A 17,302-nucleotide genomic window follows, 5' to 3' on the forward strand; every position below is an offset into this window, starting at 1 on the left:
AATCATCAACATGACCAACAAAGACAATCAATGCTTTAAATGGTGTGTCACCAGGGCGTTGAACATGAAAGAGGATCACTGTGAGAGGATTGACAAAGAGCTCATTGAAAAATCGAAAGAGTTGAATTGGGAAGGGATTGATTTTCCAGTCTCGCTCCATAAAATCAAAAAGTTTGAGAAAAACAATCAGGACATCAGTGTCAATGTCTTTGGATGCGAAAACAAATCCTTTTATCCTTTGAGGAGATCCGAGCATTGCGACAGAATAAACAAAATCGATTTGCTTCTCATTTCAAACGAGGTTACTAACCATTATTGCTTGATCAAAAGTTTGAGTCGGCTCATATCCTCACAATCCTCCTCGCATCAGCACAAAACATGTTATTGCAGAAATTGTCTGCAGGAGAAAAATTCTGAGGAAGCGCTTTCAAAACATTGGACTTATTGCAAAGAGCACGGTTCTATCAGAATCGAGCTTTCTGAAAAGAATTCATCCATGCAGTTTGCCCATCAAGAAAGGTCAATGAGAGTTCCGTTTGTGGTATATGCAGACTTTGAAAGTTTCATCACTCCGATCAAAAAATGCAAACCTGACCCGAACCAGTCTTTCACCAAGCAGTACCAAAAGCACACTCCGAGCTCATTTTGTTACTTCATCAAATACTTCGACAAAACCATTTATGAAAGAAAGCCGGTGACGTTTACGGCAACAAGCGAAACTGACGACGTCGCCAAATAATTTGTGGAGATGCTCGAAGAAGACATCAAGGAAATTTACGAGATGATTAAATTTTCAAAAAATGTCTCTAACCAATAAGGATAAAAAGGATTTCAACGCTACGACCGTGTGCCACATTTGTGAGGAAGATCTCGGGAATGACAAAGTGCGCGATCACTACCACATCACTGGAAAGTACAGAGGAGCTGCTCACAACACTTGCAACAAAATTAGTAAAACGAGAATAAAGATTTATCGACAGCTTCAAATTCATGGCATCCAGTTTAGACAGTTTATCCAAAAAAATTGAGAAAAGACCAATGCAAAAATATTGGCAAATATTATTCAGGAAAGCAGTTTGATTTGTTGCTCAGAAAAGGCGTGTACCCTTACGATTGGATGGACTCGATCGATAAACTTTCTGAAACGCAATTGCCGTCTAAAGAGTCGCTCTTCTCCAAACTTAACGAAGAGGGGATAAGCGATGAAAATTACTCGCATACCAAAACGGTTTGGGACGAGTTTCATTGTAAAACGTTCAGGAATTACCACAACTCGTACAACGTGCCCGACGTGCTGATGCTGGCGGATGTGTTTGAGAATTTCAGAAATGTCTGCATAAAAAATTACAAGCTTGATCCTGCCTGGTACTTCACGTCTCCAGGATTAGCATGGGACGCCGCGCTCAAAATGACAAAAAAAAAGTTGGAACTGTTGAGTAAATACGACAAGATATTGATGATCAAGAAAGGAATCCGAGGAGGGATCAGCATAATATCAAACCGATGGGGAACTTCAAATAATAAATACATGGGAGATTCGTTCGATCCAAGCAAAGAGTCGACATTCATCCAGTACTTGGACTCCAACAACTTGTACGGATGGGCCATGAGCAAACCTCTTCCCACTCACGTTTTTGAGTGGATGAATGAAGACGAGCTCTCCCATTGGAAATCTATCCCATGCCTATTAGAAGTGGATTTGGATTACCCGGAAAGTCTCCATGACGAGCACAACGATTACCCGCTTGCTCCTGAAAGAATGACGATTAACAAAGTGGACAAACTCGTTCCAAACTTGGGAGATAAAAAGAATTATGTCATCCACTGCGAGAATCTCAAACTATACGAGTGATTGGGATTAAAAATTGTAAAGGTGGACAGAGGCATCAAATTTGAGGAGCAAGATTGGATGAAAGAGTACATCAATCTCAACACTAATTTAAGAACTCAAGTCACGAACGACTTTGAAAAGGACTTTTTCAAACTGATGAATAATTCGGTGTTTGGAAAAACCATGGAAAATATTGAAAGCGAGTGGACGTGAGGCTGGTCACAACAAGAAAAGAAGCCGAGAAATTAGCTTCCAAACCCAATTATGATCGAGACACGATATTCGATGAAAATTTAATCGCCGTTCACATGAAAAGGATAAAGCTGGTTTACGACTAACCGATTTATTTGGGAATGTGCATCTTGGATTTGAGCAAAACGTTGATGTATGAATTCCATTACGATTACATCAGGAAAATGTACTCCGATCGGGCAAAGTTGTTGATGACCGACACGGACTCTCTTATGTACAAGATCAAGACGGATGATTTTAACCGATATATTTCAAAAGATGTGGAGAGCAAATTCAAGCTTGCACGACGCCGCCACAAAAAATTGTCGACGTAAGCTCGAGCATGCGCATAAAAACAGACGGGTCGAGCACGATCACGGGAGACTTGGATTTAAATTCCCATAAATTACTCAACGTCTCTGAGCCAACCACTTCTCACGACGCCGCCACAAAAGGGTATGTGGACACTCGAATGGCGTACGCTAATATTTTTTACTCAGACATCAACATGACGTCACACAAACTAACAAATCATGCTGAACCCACATCATCATCAGACGTCTCCACAAAAAATTATGTGGACACGCTAGCGTCTTCAGGTGGAACCATCACGTCAGACCTTGATTTAAATTCGCACAAGTTGACAAATGTGCTTGATTCCACAAACGCGCAAGATTGAGCGACGAAAAGCTATTCTGATTTTTCATCACAAAAATCAAACTTTTTAGGACTCGTTACAAATTCGAGCTTTCCATGCCTTGGACTAAAAGCCACAGTTTTCACCTACGCAGACGGTCCTGGAGTTTTAAGAAGATTATGGTTAGCTGTCAATGGAACTGGAACAAACGTTCCTGGAAATGTTTTTATTTGAATATATGCAGATAGAGAGATTGGAGTTGGGAATTACTCAACGGTCACAGACGTTGATGGTACGGATAGTGTAGCCCTTGCTTGCGACTTGCTCTTCTCCCCTCTCAGAGGACCGTTTTATGCAAACTCTTTGAAAGGATGCAACGTTTTCAGCACCACTTCCTTGGGAGAATACCTCACACTCGACATGCCGTTCAGGAAAAACATAATCAAACAATTGTACAACAAAACAGCTTCAACAATTACCTACTGGATTCAGCCCTTCATCACCACCACATTCACCACAATCCCACCCTCCTTGACATTTTTTTAGCTTTACTCGAGAACGTTCAGGTACCTCAACACCGCTTACGGAAACAAATATGTGCTGATGAAGTCTGCAGGGAGAGGCAATGGCGTCTTTCTAAAATACATCAGAGCACTCATCATCGGCTCCTCCGGAAACTGGTAGGAATCCAGAGTCAGAATGTACGATGGAAATTTACCTCCCGGAAATGGCACTGTCCTCAGTCCTTGGACACCTTTTAATGCAAACAATTATACACGCTTTGTCGGATACAACGACGACAGCAAGTGCATCTTCTCCTCATCCGGATTGGAAGTTTTTTACTTGTCCTCGTGGAACGGCTCAAGCGTAACCTCGTTCAACAACAAATCCTCTGGATTGCTTTACCAATCCGGTGCTTCCATCTGTTCCACCACCACCATCTCCTTTTATAGAAATTTTGCAGAAGCTTACTCCATGCCCAGCGTTGCAGCTGGCAGAAGACTCGTCGTCACGCTCAACTCCGGTGATGCTCAAGTCGGTCAATCCGGAAGCTTTTATCTGCTCCTCTGTCAGGTCTACTTTTACGCATAGGTCTTTCAGACCCAAAAGCACACGTGCATGAAAAACATTTTGCAATTTGATATAAATAATTTTTTCTTGTTAAAATAAAAATGACACTTCGAGAAACTTATTCCATTGAAGAATTTGACAATGAAAGAGGAAGAATGGAAATTCATGTCTTCCGCACAAAGGAAGGAAAAATTTAAAGGGAACTGAAATGGAGAGAACAAGAATTATATGAAATGATGCTTGAAAAACAAAAAGAAGACGAAGAATACATCGTCGAAAGAAATGAAAGAAAAAAAAGAAGAGAGCGTCATCAGATCCAATTTACCCACCATTAAAAAGGAAGAAGAGAGATGGAAAGCCAACAAAAAAATCAAACTGACTCGGGAAAAAAAGTATTTTTTAATTTCCGTCATAGTGTGTTGAAATTAAAAAAAAAAAGTTCATGACTCAAATACGCTCCATCATCAAAATAAAAAAATCATGCTTGACAAATGGTCGAAATGGTTTTGTCCCAGAACTGGCAATCCATAGTAATAACCTCACCCAGAAAAAAAAGTCAGGCTTAATTAGAGCACATAAGGGCGGCAGTATCACCCTACTGGTGATAGTGGTTATGAATTTGAGCTTGTAGATGGTGTGTTTAGAGTTTATAGCAACAAAAAATCTCAAGGGACATCTACTCCATCAGTTATACATCCTATGCCTCATATTGAGGAGTTTATGGAAGATCAAAAGGTTCTACTAGCATTGTCAACTCATGGACCAATGTAGTTAATTAAAAAGTTTTATATTTCTATTAGTATAAAGAAAATGCTGATGCACTATAACTAGTCTATAACTGTTGCGCTATAAAACAAATAACTTAAATAAAAAATTTTTTTTTTTGTAAAGAGTTTTACTTGTTTTAGCTTCCTGAATGAATCAAAGAGTCAATTCATGGAGCGTCCTGTATGAATCAAAAGCATTTACTACGCTTTATCAAAAAAAAAGTTAAAGCACATAGGGATGATGTTGTAAATGTTGTTGCTGGAAAACCAATTACCTTATCCAACGTATGAATTTTACTTTATGCAATTAAAATTATTTTATTACAATTGCTTAAGCCAAGCTATCTTATATTTGTTGAAGCTCTTCAAAGAGATGAACATGAACCCTTATGACCTTAGTGTTCATGCTGTGAGTAATCACATCTTAAGATTTAATTTTTGAAATATATTTTTGTTTGTAATTTTGATAAAAGTTTCTTAATATATCAAGTATAATTGACAGGACCATAATATGTTTCACAGATTTGATAAATTCAACCAGAAATATAATCCTGTTGGTATGTAGGCTTAATCTATTGGTTTTCATATTATTTCAGTATTCATTTCCTAAATTACATGCTAAAATTCTTATCTATCTAATCTTTACATCTAATCTTTCTAATGTTTTTGTTTAAAAATAAACTTCATCTAATAAATCAAAATTCCCACTCAATAAATTTACTGTGATTATTCTGTATTATAAAGACTTTTAAATCTCCATATTTCCCAAAAATTCTCGTTTTTAACTTCTGAAAAAATCATTTTTTGTTTTTGTTTGTAGGTAAAAGTAAACTTAGAGAAATATTCTTGAAAACTGACAATTTCATGGGTGGTCGCTACTTTGCTGAAATAATAAATGTAAAATTTTGAGTTATTCCATTTATTCTTCTGTATTATTTTGATGATTAGTATCTGCTTTTTAAGGAATCCATTTAGTATCATGAGTACGAATGTTAGTATGATGATCTAAAGATGTTTGTTAAATAATTTAAAAAGAGTTTCACTGTTACAAAATGCTGTGTTGATAAATCTTCAACAATGTTCTGTTTATTTTTTTACTTTTCAAGGTTGTTTGATTTACTTCTTTAGGAAGTTGCAGAAGACCTTGAAGAAAGTAAGTATCAGAATGCTGAAATAAGGCTTTCTATTTATGGTCGTGATAAAAGCGAGTGGGATAAACTGGGCGAGAGGAACTGTGTCGCTGTAAAGCATCCATGTATTTGTTAATGAGTTTAAACAATGATAGAACACTTTTAATTATGATTAGTTTGACGATCAATAACCAATTATGAAGGTTGGAAGGAATAAAGAGATTTGTGATATGAAGCACGGCAAAACAATTGTGAATGAAGAGGATGTATGCGTATGGTGCCAATATTTCAATAAACAATTTTTTAGTCAGCTTTTACTAAGAATCTAACTTTTCTAAAAAAAGACATCCGTCTTATTTGCACTGATGATTTAAGAAACAAGAAAAGTAAAGAAATATAAAATAATTGTAATCAATTATAGCAATGTGAAGATGCAACAAAAAGGCACAAGAAAATTTAGATTTGTCCCATCTGCATATCAAAAGGATTCATTTGAACTAAAGAAGAGAATTTTGTTGAGGAAAAAAATGGTTCCAATAATAGCATGTTTGAAGCAACTAATAATAGCCAGTGTATGATATAAAAAAATGTGTCGCTTTTGCAATTAAACTTGTGCTTAACTTTGTGAAGAAAAAGTAACAGCTATACTCTTTACTTTAACGTTCACTTTATTGTAAAAAAAACACTAATATAAGCTTTTTAAGTCTAATGCATGGTTAAATCTTAAAAAACGTTCATGCTGGTAGATGAAAGGGAAGGCTGCCTGATTTTAAAACTTTTTTAACGAAATTACTTTATGCATTTAGTTTTTCTTTTAATCATCGTGATAATAAAGAGTTTAGCATCCGTTTTTCATTTATTGGATAGAAAGTAGATTAGCTACAGTTTTTAATCATTTATTTCTTATAAACAGATCTTTCCTCTTTTAATTAAAAATACGCAGGGTTTTGAAACTTAAAATACAACTAAGTTTTCTGTTTTTAAAAATAACTTCTTTCAAAAGATAAAATCTTACTATCTTTGTCCTCCGAACCAACGATTGAATCAAAAATTGATTTTTTTTATCGAGTCGTTGGTCTGAATGAGGGCGAGCACATGTAGAATAGAAACACTCAACGCAGGTTTTTCTGTTTTTTTCAGATGTTGCTTTTTTTTCAAGTTGCCAAAAGTGCTAAGTGAAATTACAAAATTTATTTTTTAAAAAATTGTTACCATTATTTCCCAAAGAAGAACTTCATCTTTCATCATAAACATTTTTCAAATAAAATCAAGTTTTCACTTTAGACCTTCAGTTAGAAAAAGAAAACAGCTCTTTTCTAAATGAACACGAAATTTTCTACTTTGATTGCTGAAATGTAATTATAAAACTTGCTTTAGTTTGGTGAATTCACTAGCCTTGGAGCATTAACGTTAATAGCATCAAATATTTATTTCATTTTTTTGTAACTCACAAATGAACAACGCTGTATTCATCAGAAAAATCATCTTAAATCTTGAGTGTAGCTTCAACGATGGTTTTTCTAAAAAACCTACACATTTATAACGTGCAGTTGAACACACATTTTAATTATATTTGATATTGTCATTAAATCTTCCTTTAAAATAACAAAGCAAAATATTTCTACCACGCTTACTTCAAAAAAAAAAACGTTTGTTTGAAATAATTCAAAACCGAAAAAAATAAAGAACAGAAATATCTGTAAAAGATATTGAACAGACTAAAATTGTTTAGTGTTAAACCTAGTGTATGATCTCATGTTTTGAAAGACGCCTAGCAGGGCATACGTCTTTTAACTTATCTGATTCATAACTGTCTTACAAGACTAACAATTAAAAAAAAGAAGAGGAAAGAAAAACAAAAAATCTCATGAAGTATTAAAGAAACTCATGGAAAAAGATATGACTTTAATACAATTTAAACTGAATAAATAAATTTTAAAGGTTATCGACGACAAAAAACCAGCAACATGAAAAGTTTTTCAAAATGAATCCATTTTTCACTAGACTTTTTTGACAAAAAGCGAAATAAGTCATCACAAAAAATAATAGAAACATTCGAAAATACAAGCAATGTGTCTCGTTCTTGTCATCAAAAATGTTCATTTATTTAAGAGCTTCTGACGATAAACGGCGGAGAGATCTCATTGAAGATGCTGAAGCTTCTTTTGCCGCTAAATATAGCTCGATATAGCTCGTCTGCTAAAGTTTCATATCGAAAACAAGCGCGTATATCAGGTACATTGGTTTTTGTTATATCGTTACCATTATGGCCACCAACCAAATAATTATCGCCTGACCAATGTTGCTTCACCTAGCTAAAGCAAAATCAGCATTAAAAAATAAGAATATTTATCTTCTTTTCACAAAAATAGTTCAAAAATTACAGAAAATAATGGAAGAAAGAGAATTACAATTATTAGACAAGATCGAATAATATTAATACTGTGACAATGTGTTTGATACAATCAAATCTGAAAGCTAAAACCCCAAAGAGAGTACCACTTGTGAAAAAAAAGACATGTTAGAAAAAGATTAGCATTTGCCAAGATCTTCAGATATTATAAAAAAAACAATTTCAACAGAAACTAACATTAAACAAGATGTATAGAAAATACCTTTTTTTTTTTTTTCACTTAACACTTAAGTTTAACATAAAATAATAACATAAAAGAGTTTAAATGCATTTGCGAATTTTGATTTAAGCCAATATTTGATAGCTTGGCTTTAGTAATTGTAATAAAATAATTTTAATTGCATAAAGTAAAATTTATACATTGGATAACTAAAAATATTTTCCTTATTAACACATTAAAAATATACCTGGTAAATAGACTGTATTCCATTAACTTCAGCTTCTAAAAGAACTGAAGAAGTATTTGAAAGACTGTTAAATGTAACAACACGTTTGCCATCAATGTTTACCTATAAAATGCAATAAGATATAAAACTTATAGTAAAAAAGAAGATAGTTATTCTATAGATATTCTAAAATATATATATAAAAAAAAAATTACCCTTAAAAATTTTCCATCATAACTACCAATAAGAAGGTACATTATTCCACCCACTTTTACAAATACATTATAATCTGAAATTTTAAGTAAATTGAAAAAGTTGGAACAAATCTTTAAGTAATTGAATAGTCGGTAATGCAAAAATAGTTTTTGAATATGTTGTTTATCCTAAGAACTTTTTAACTACTAATCTGATATCCAAATACTGTAAATATAAATATGCAATAATCATTTTTTGAAAAATACTTGTAGTAAAAAAAATATATATTTTACATATGCTACCTTACCCTAAACAAAAATTTAAATTTTTGTAACCTTTTCAGTATTTTTTCTTTTTTTTTTTACATTTTTTTAATATGCTAATGACTTTTTTTACAGCTAAATTTCTACAGAAAAAAAAACAGTGCATTTTTGTTTTTAGAAATACACTGATATTTAAAACTCCTTATGAGATAATAACATTTATTAAAGATACTACAAAACTACATAACCATAAAAGTGTTGTAATTGCAAGACAGTGTAACCTGTCTCATTCATATAACTATAAAATCATCAAAACATTTGTGCTGCCCTAACAACATGATTAGTACTGTCTACACTGCAAACATACCACTGGAAATTTTATGTGACCTTATAGCACTTAGAAATTGTCAAGTTCAGTATCTGCAGTTCATGCAACGATAAAATTTTAAGTGTCTTTTAAGAACTTATTTAATCCCGCAACAGCTCAATAGGATTGATGTCTAGGCTTTGGTGGTGGCCATGCCATTATTTGTAGAGTATTTAAGTAACTTTAATATACCAACTTGCATGCTTCTGATTGTTGTTATGTATAAATATAACATTTTAACCTTAGTAGTATGACATTTTAATGCAATATTTTAGAACAATGCAAGAAAATGTATTACCTTTCTACATAATACCAACAGACTGCTGCAAGTCTTCTGTGATGACGTAGGAAAAGCAACACAAAACAGGTACAAAACTCATTCCTAGCTTTCCAGTTGTACTGGAACAACCAGTACTTTAACAAAATAGCTTTTTCACAATATCTTTGATAAAAATGATTTTTGAAAGTACAAAAACAACAAAAACTAAAGTATAGACTTTTGACATCAAAAGTAATTTTTAGTTATAAATCTTTCTAATGTATTTTCTAAATAGCACTTTCAAATAATTTTATGTAAATATGTTATAAATATAATTTCAAATGTATTCTGCACAAAAAAGAAAAGGATAATAAAAGTAGTTACCTTATTATTCATAATTAACCTGAATGGTTAAAATTGTACTGAAATACCCATAAAAATAGTTACTGATACCAAATGCTTCTGTAAAATTTATAAGTAAAAAGTTAAGAAACCTTTTAGTAAAATTAGAAAAAAGTAGAGAAATATTTTTTCAAATGTTGTTAAGTTTTAAAAGCATTTAGAAAAATTTGGACAGGTTTTAAAATAGGTTGTTCAAAATAAGGCATATTCTACAAGCTAAATGAAGAAGAATACTGAAAGAATATTCTGATGACAAGTATTACATGAAAAGAAAATTTACAATATTCAATATACAATATATCTTAATTTAACCTTTGCGTGGTGATAAGTTTCATATTGTTTTTAAAGATATGTATGTACAGTGGCTCAGAAAAGTTTCTGGCCAGTGATGTCTCAAACTCCAGTTTAGTTTTAAAAAAAAACCAATGGTTTATAATAATTATAAGATATGGACTATATCTGATTAAACTTCTTTTTTATAGCTTTGAATTCGCTATGTGGCTAAGATAGTGTTTGCCATATAAATTGATAGATATTTATTTTCCTGTAACTGTTACTGTTGGTAAACTAAAATTTGGTGCACATTTTTATCTTCTGGATAAACATTCTGTACCAAAAACTATCAAATGTGTCATACCACACACATTATTCAGCTAACTAATACCAAAATAAAACAAAATCACAAAACCTTGAATAGCTCATGTAAAATAAGAAATATAAAATTAGATGATATTTAACACACACAAAAGATCATGTATTTTATATGATTACAAACAACTATAGCTACTTATATATCTACTCAAATTATACCTGAAAAATCTTTAGGATGCTCGCAATGTAAAAATACAATGGAGATTTTTCCCTCTCCAAACCTAGCATTATCAACAACATCTCGCAGCAATGAAATATTATGAGCTAACCCATGAACAACATATGAATGTAATCCTTTATCCATTGTGCTCAATGCTTCTTGACGATTTTTTCCACAGGCCGCTAGCTGAAAAAGAAAAACGTTTATAGAAAACAAGTTATAATTTGAAAATTATAAGTGTCATCATGTTAAAAAACTAAATCAACAATGATGAATCAAATGAAAAATTATAACTTTGACTTTTATTAGTTAAAAGAAACAATAGAAGTTTAATATGAGAAAGATTAACATGAATAAAATGTGAATATACTTATAACAATTTATCATTTTAACTAATTTAATTAATTATTTATTACTAATATAATGAAAAACTTATTCACTATGTCAAATTCTTCTTAACATATTTTCCATGTTAAATTATCAACTATATTGCTTATTTGTCAAATTTTCTTTTAAGACTTCCAAAAACTTTAAACACAAAACGAATTTTAAGATAACTTATGATTTTACATTTATAACTCAATTGTAAGCAAATATAGCCAACTGTGATAAGTTGAGTTTTGAATTGACTTTAAAATCCCAACTAAAAACTTAATTAACCCATTTTCAACTTGCTTGTAAACTAGAAAGGATCACTAAAATTAGGATAAAAAAGTCATTTTTTGATTGGTTATTATTGTGTAAAGTTACCAAACTATTAGTATATTTTACCAAACCATTTAATTATCTTTAATATAATTTTATAGAATTGATTTTACATAATTAGTATGTTTAATTATCAAAATTGTAACTTTGATTTAAAAGATATCAATTGCAAAATAATCACTTACTTTATAGTTCATTTTTTATTTTAACATTTTGGAGAAAATCTTAATTCAACTTTTAAATAAAAAGTTAACTTATGTTTAAAATTTCTTTGACAACAAATGTCCGTAGTTATATGTATCTTAGTACCTTGAAAACATTTCCCTTAGTTTTTAAAGATTGCTTTATTCTCTTAAAATATGTATTTCATTCCTTACAAAAGAATATTTGATAACTATTCGCTAGTTGATAATAAAAGCTTGTTGGATAATAAATAATTGTAAAAAAAAGTTTACAATAATCTTAACAAATCTTAAGACTTTCTTTTTAAAACGTTTGTCAGTCAGATCATGATGAATAAAACCATGGTCAATAAATTTAATCATTAAAACTAGCATGATTACCTCTGCATAAACACTACACTCAACAGCCCAACCTTTAAGGGGTACATCTCCTTGATTTAAAGAAAGTTTTGGACCAGCTGCAGAACGTAGCATCATCTCTACTATATCAAGACCTGTGGTCAACTCAGTAATTGGATGTTCAACTTGCAGTCGAGTGTTCATTTCAAGAAAGTAAAAACTTCTATGTTTATCAACAAGGAATTCAACTATTCCAGCAGAATTACAACCAACTGCTTTTGCTAGCATAAAAGCTTGAGTTCCCATAGCTTTATGTGTCTCTGGATCTAAGAAAGAGCTAAAAAAAAAAAAAAAAAGCTGATCTATAAATGGTACACAAGAGATTCAGGAACATTACAAAATAGACAAAATTTCAGCTCAAAATCTCAAATGCTGATACATTGGGGTTTTAATTGTGAGCAGTGGATAAAGAATACACAAAAGATCATATATTTTTTATGATTACAAACAATTATAGCTACTTATACATCTATTCAAATTATACCTGAAAAACATTCAGGATACTCGCAAGGTAAAAATGCTCTGGAGATTATTCCCTCTCTAAATCTAGAAAACAAATTATAAATTGAAAATTATAAGTGTCATCATGTTAAAAAATTAAATCAACAATGATGAATCAAATGAAAAATTATAACTTTGACTTTTATTGGTTAAAAGAAACAATAGAAGTTTAATATGAGAAAGATTAACATGAATAAAATATGAATATACCTTGAGGTTGTATTTTTCATTAACAGTTTTGAGACTGTATGCTGTAATTGATTTTGAAGTTTGCTAAAACTTAACTCCATATACTTTGCTCAAAGAAACAAAACTCTCCATATATATAGTTGAAATTCTGTGAAATTCTGTTGTTTATTCTAACACTGTAAAATAAACAAACTTATCTTAAAGTGTTAATTTTTTAAGGAGCACCTTAGGAAGTGTAAAATACTGTCCATTTTCCCATTAAGTTTGGTTTTAAATTTGTAAAACTAATAATATTTTCCCACACACAATCACAAAATTCAATGTGAAAAAAAAAGAAGAGGAACCTTTTCCTACTTTTTGTATATTTAATAATGAATTAAATGAGCCTTTTAAACAAAACCTTGACACATAAAAACTATTTGAAATTCTAGTCAATTAAAAAGCAAATTAGAAACAAATTTTCAAAAACAACACTACAACGACAATTTTTAAAAACGACACTACAAAAACAATTATTACTAAGCACTACAAATAACGACAAATAAGTAGAAAAATTTTAAGATAATGGTATAATCATCCGTATATAAGACAGAAGTGTTAAAAGAGACAGTAATAAGTTAATTATTGTAAAGGTGCATGTTGAAAGTGGTATTTATTATTTAATTATTGTAAGTGGGTGTTATTCAATGTGGCACTTGTAACCTAATTATTGCTTTCATTGATAACGGATAGTTTATCGGTGCGTGCTTTCCACAGACCTCTTTTATTATATACTAGCAAAAAGCAATCCGTAATACGGGTAATGGTCGGTCTGTCACTTAATTTAGTGGCTGTTTTCCACAATTTAAAGTTGCGAAACCTTAACTGATACCCTTTCAGAAGAACGCATTCAAATTAAAAAAATTGAACCATCTGTAAAATTAAAATAAAAAGTATGCGGAGCTAAAATAATTTACCAATTATTTAACATTGAGTAATTTACAACTGACATAGATCATATCAGTGTAAGGCAGAACCATTTTCCTCGATACTAAGTTCAACACAATATGTTTTTAGTTACTAACACAAAATAATAACACTTTATCATGCTTTAAATTGACGAAAAAGTAAGGCTATATTCTTGTTATATTTTTTATAACATGAACTTTAACTAATAAGATTAATATTAAGCGAACGTAAATTATACATGATTTATTAATTTTTTGGTATCCCCTTGATACATTTTTCTTTAAAAAAGGAAATTGTCTTTAAAACGTTAAACGTACACAACCAAATAAATTTATTAAAAATAACTGACCATAACTATATATGGCACTAATCTGACCATTTTTATATATATGTCCTCTTTGTTTCAATAGTTTTTAGTAAACGGTAATTTACTACCATTTACTAAAAATTCATTTTGTTACTCGAAATTTAATTCTCTTAAATATTGACACTAATAAAGGACCTCCCTTCCCCGTTTTTGCCTTAATGGTGGTCAGGAGAATAGCTATTTTTATTAAGAGTAGTCAAGTTTTTGATGAAGACCTTTTACCAGAATAATGAAACGTAAAACAATGATTTACGTGTATAAGAATTTTTTCTTTTTAATATTTATAAGAATTTAACATATATAAGAATTTTTTCTTTCCTCAAAAGTGTTGCAAATGCAAACTAAGCTAATTAATTAGTTAAAAACCTTATAAAATTTAAGTAACTCGATATTTGAAAAATGCGCTGAACTACAATATTCACCACCCATTTAAAAAGATTCCCTAAATTACATACAGCAAATTATTAGGCTTAAAATAGAGAAATTTTAAAAAAAATTGAACTAATTGCATACATTTATATCATTTTAACTGACCAAAATTTACAATAAAAGGTAATTAGGTTTCTTTTTATAAATCGTATAAATGCGTCAATCGTAAATCTTAAAGAAAAAAAAAAAAGGAATTATGATACTATAATTACAACAACAACAAAAAAAAACAAAAATAAAACACCACATAAAAACTGAAAATCGATTTACCTATTTATAGTAACCCATTTTGACATGGCAGTTAATATAAACATTTATCGAAAATGTAACAATAAAATCTGTTTTGAAGTACAAAAGGATCAACAATACTATATATATATATATATAAAAAAAAAACCAATTTAAGATATAAATTGCATTTTTAGCATAATGTTGTCTTGGCTTTCAGTAAATAAATAAAAGCAGTAAGTTCCAATAATGAAACAACCTATTATTCATTTTTTACAATAGTCACCAACATGAAAGTGTCTATTATTAAAAATGAATACCAACACAAAACATCACAACAATAACACATAACAATAGAATATTTGCATCCTTGATCCTAAAATCCAGTGAAGATAACAAACCAAATTAAAATATGAAAGGCAAAATTAGAAAACCAATTTAAAGTCTTTTTACTAAACATATAAAAGTATATTTGTTTTTATGTTCAATATTAGTTATTCAATTACTTCAAACTTAGGACATTAAAAACCCTAGATTTAAAGATTAAGGCTGCATACTCTCATTCACATTATGCTAAACATTAACAGACATTATTATATTTCTTTTTTTGAGAATAATTAAAAAAGGCTAGACAACACAACCTAGCTCCAAAGCAGTAACTCCGCCTGGCACTAAATGCTGCCAAGTCACAACTCTGCTATAAGTACATCGCTTGGCTGGCAAGGTTATCAATCTTGCTCAACATAATGCCAAATCACACCACTTTGAAAACATGGAAACAACATAATTTAAACATATATACAACTATAAACAAATATGGTTTTATATAACACATTTGATTAATAATCTTTTCAATTTGATGAAGAGTAGCTTGTTCAGCTATTAGAAGTGGGACTGAGTGATAAATGAAATCTTCCATCATAAAAAATTTGTATGTATTCCAGAGATGTAAAGGATTGTCAGGTTCACAAAAGGTCAAAATAATTGAAAACAACTGTCTAATTTTCTTTGGCATATGTGTTAAAACCGCCTCAGAAAGAGTATTCTGCCATTCAGTGTCATCTTGCAACAGACCTTTCAAAACACATGCTTCACGAAACATTTCAAGGACAATACCATTAACAGTAGGCACATCCTCCCAAGATGTTGCTCCTTTTGCTTGCAAAAGTAACAGCCTAAGAAAAAACAATTCTCCAGTTGGATTAACTTTATACATTCTTACTATCACCTTATTACCACCCCTTTATCTAACCTTCCATTTACAATGTTTATCATCAAATATAAAGTGATAAGGAATGTCTACATACGAATAGCAATATGCTCTTTCATTTTCAGTATTTAACTTAAACCATGCCATTAGGTGCATATCTTGCTGAGCTGCACGATCTAAAGCCATATGTTCTGCTCCTTCTCTAAAATACAATAATTGATTTTCAGGTAGATGTTTACCAAGTCACAGCACTTTAAAAACACGGAAAGAACATAATATAAACATATGTACAAACTATAAGCACAATAAATGCGTTTAAATATGTATGTAAGGTTAAATATAAACCTTATATACATATTTAAACACATTTTTAAAACAATTACATAACACATATTAACACATACATAAACAATAAAAACACTTTACATTATTGTACAACTTTACATTATTTTAAAAACACATTGATAAAACAACTATAAAGCACTTATTACCACATACACATACATATCAAAAAAGCATATATGCAAACAATAAACGTGTGCAAACAAAAATTTTAAAAATGATGCAAGAAAATTTAAAAAGATTCAAAGTAAACAAAATATATATTTACAAACAATACTCTTTACCTTCTTCTTTTTTTTTTTTTCATAAGAACTGTAATCCTCATGACAAAATTTAACCTTTACATACATTAACATGTGACATGCGTTGTCAGTGTTGGCACAAAATTTTAATTTATTTTTCTAAATTTTCTAAAAAAGAACAAAAATAGTTAATAGCATCACAGAAATTTCAAAGTATTAATAACCCTTTTATGGAAATAGCATTAGTATAACTTTAAATAACATCCATACCCCTATTTTCTTTCTAAAAAATAAAATAATAAAAATAAAACTGCTAAAAGAAAAACTAAAACAAAATCTAAACGATTTAAAAAATTAAAATCCTTTCTACTTTATCTAATAAAAATTTTAATCCTTTCTACTTTATCTGATAAAAATGTATATATAACTATTTCACATACTTACTTCAATTATAATATGATATATAATTGATTAAGATGATTCTTTATGTAATATATCTAAACTAATAATTCAGGCGCGGATCTAAGGGGTGGCCATTGTGGCAATGGCCACATAGTTTGAAGTCCAACTGATTTATAAGAAAATGTATCTAATATTTATTAAAGATTTTTGGGATTAAATATGGAAATATTTTAGGGATATACTAAGGATATACTAAGTTATTGAAAAGAATTTGAAAATATTTTGTAAGACTTGCGTAACAATTTTTTGTCTAGTGACGGTGTTGCGTTAAAAAAGTTAGTCGTTAAAAAAGTTTATTAAATGTGAAATCTGCGCATGCGCAAAATCGTTAAAAC

The 17,302-nt window shown here is 30.4% G+C and overlaps 3 protein-coding genes across 8 annotated transcripts; 1 reads left to right on the plus strand and 2 right to left on the minus strand.

The window, feature by feature from the left end:
- The first annotated feature begins 5,354 nt into the window (after positions 1 to 5,354).
- On the plus strand, positions 5,355 to 5,803 carry LOC149882312 (AMP deaminase 2-like). Its single transcript, XM_090065927.1, has 2 exons — positions 5,355 to 5,434; positions 5,666 to 5,803. Exons 1-2 carry the CDS (start codon positions 5,402 to 5,404, stop codon positions 5,801 to 5,803), a joined length of 171 nt encoding a protein of 56 aa, XP_089922053.1. The 5' UTR covers positions 5,355 to 5,401.
- A 1,729-nt stretch (positions 5,804 to 7,532) lies between these two features.
- LOC149882313 (propionyl-CoA carboxylase alpha chain, mitochondrial-like) lies at positions 7,533 to 12,953 on the minus strand. 6 transcript variants are annotated; one of them, XR_016445265.1, is made up of 9 exons: positions 12,761 to 12,952; positions 12,534 to 12,595; positions 12,032 to 12,326; positions 10,763 to 10,949; positions 9,935 to 10,012; positions 9,590 to 9,733; positions 8,682 to 8,755; positions 8,488 to 8,589; positions 7,533 to 7,982 (listed from the first exon to the last, which is right to left on the minus strand). XR_016445265.1 is itself a non-coding variant. In XM_090067663.1 (7 exons), the coding sequence occupies exons 2-7, from the start codon at positions 12,542 to 12,544 to the stop codon at positions 7,953 to 7,955; spliced, it is 699 nt and encodes a 232-aa protein (XP_089923789.1). In that variant the 5' UTR covers positions 12,545 to 12,595; positions 12,761 to 12,953; the 3' UTR covers positions 7,533 to 7,952. The 6 variants fall into 6 exon arrangements, 3 of the variants coding, with proteins under 3 accessions (XP_089923789.1, XP_089923791.1, XP_089923792.1); XR_016445264.1 differs by lacking the exon at positions 8,682 to 8,755; XR_016445266.1 differs by lacking the exon at positions 8,682 to 8,755 and having other exon boundaries at positions 9,935 to 10,609; positions 12,761 to 12,951.
- Positions 12,954 to 15,309: 2,356 nt separating this feature from the next.
- On the minus strand, positions 15,310 to 16,704 carry LOC149882314 (uncharacterized). Its single transcript, XM_090067676.1, has 3 exons — positions 16,548 to 16,704; positions 16,019 to 16,123; positions 15,310 to 15,886 (listed from the first exon to the last, which is right to left on the minus strand). Exons 1-3 carry the CDS (start codon positions 16,586 to 16,588, stop codon positions 15,466 to 15,468), a joined length of 567 nt encoding a protein of 188 aa, XP_089923802.1. The 5' UTR covers positions 16,589 to 16,704; the 3' UTR covers positions 15,310 to 15,465.
- Positions 16,705 to 17,302: the final 598 nt, after the last annotated feature.

Source organism: Hydra viridissima, unplaced genomic scaffold (assembly GCF_058129835.1).
Source record: "Hydra viridissima isolate aposymbiotic clone 2 unplaced genomic scaffold, HvirCarnegie_v1 scaffold_11, whole genome shotgun sequence".
NCBI lineage: Eukaryota > Metazoa > Cnidaria > Hydrozoa > Anthoathecata > Hydridae > Hydra > Hydra viridissima.

Bases quoted from the DNA above. Each gene is read 5' to 3' on its own strand.
- LOC149882313 (XM_090067663.1), bottom strand. The intron at 8,756-10,762 runs GTATAATTTGAG...TTAAAATTTCAG, and splicing joins GCATCCTAAAGATTTTTCAG to ATTATAATGTATTTGTAAAA. The intron at 8,590-8,681 runs GTAATTTTTTTT...TGCATTTTATAG, and splicing joins ATGATGGAAAATTTTTAAGG to GTAAACATTGATGGCAAACG.
- LOC149882312 (XM_090065927.1), top strand. From the start codon at position 5,402: ATGGGTGGTCGCTACTTTGCTGAAATAATAAAT. The intron at 5,435-5,665 runs GTAAAATTTTGA...TTACTTCTTTAG, and splicing joins ACTTTGCTGAAATAATAAAT to GAAGTTGCAGAAGACCTTGA.
- LOC149882314 (XM_090067676.1), bottom strand. From the start codon at position 16,588: ATGAGGATTACAGTTCTTATGAAAAAAAAAAAAAGAAGAAG. The intron at 16,124-16,547 runs GTAAAGAGTATT...ATTGTATTTTAG, and splicing joins AAAAAAAAAAAAAGAAGAAG to AGAAGGAGCAGAACATATGG. The intron at 15,887-16,018 runs GTATGTAGACAT...GTTTTTTCTTAG, and splicing joins GAAAGAGCATATTGCTATTC to GCTGTTACTTTTGCAAGCAA.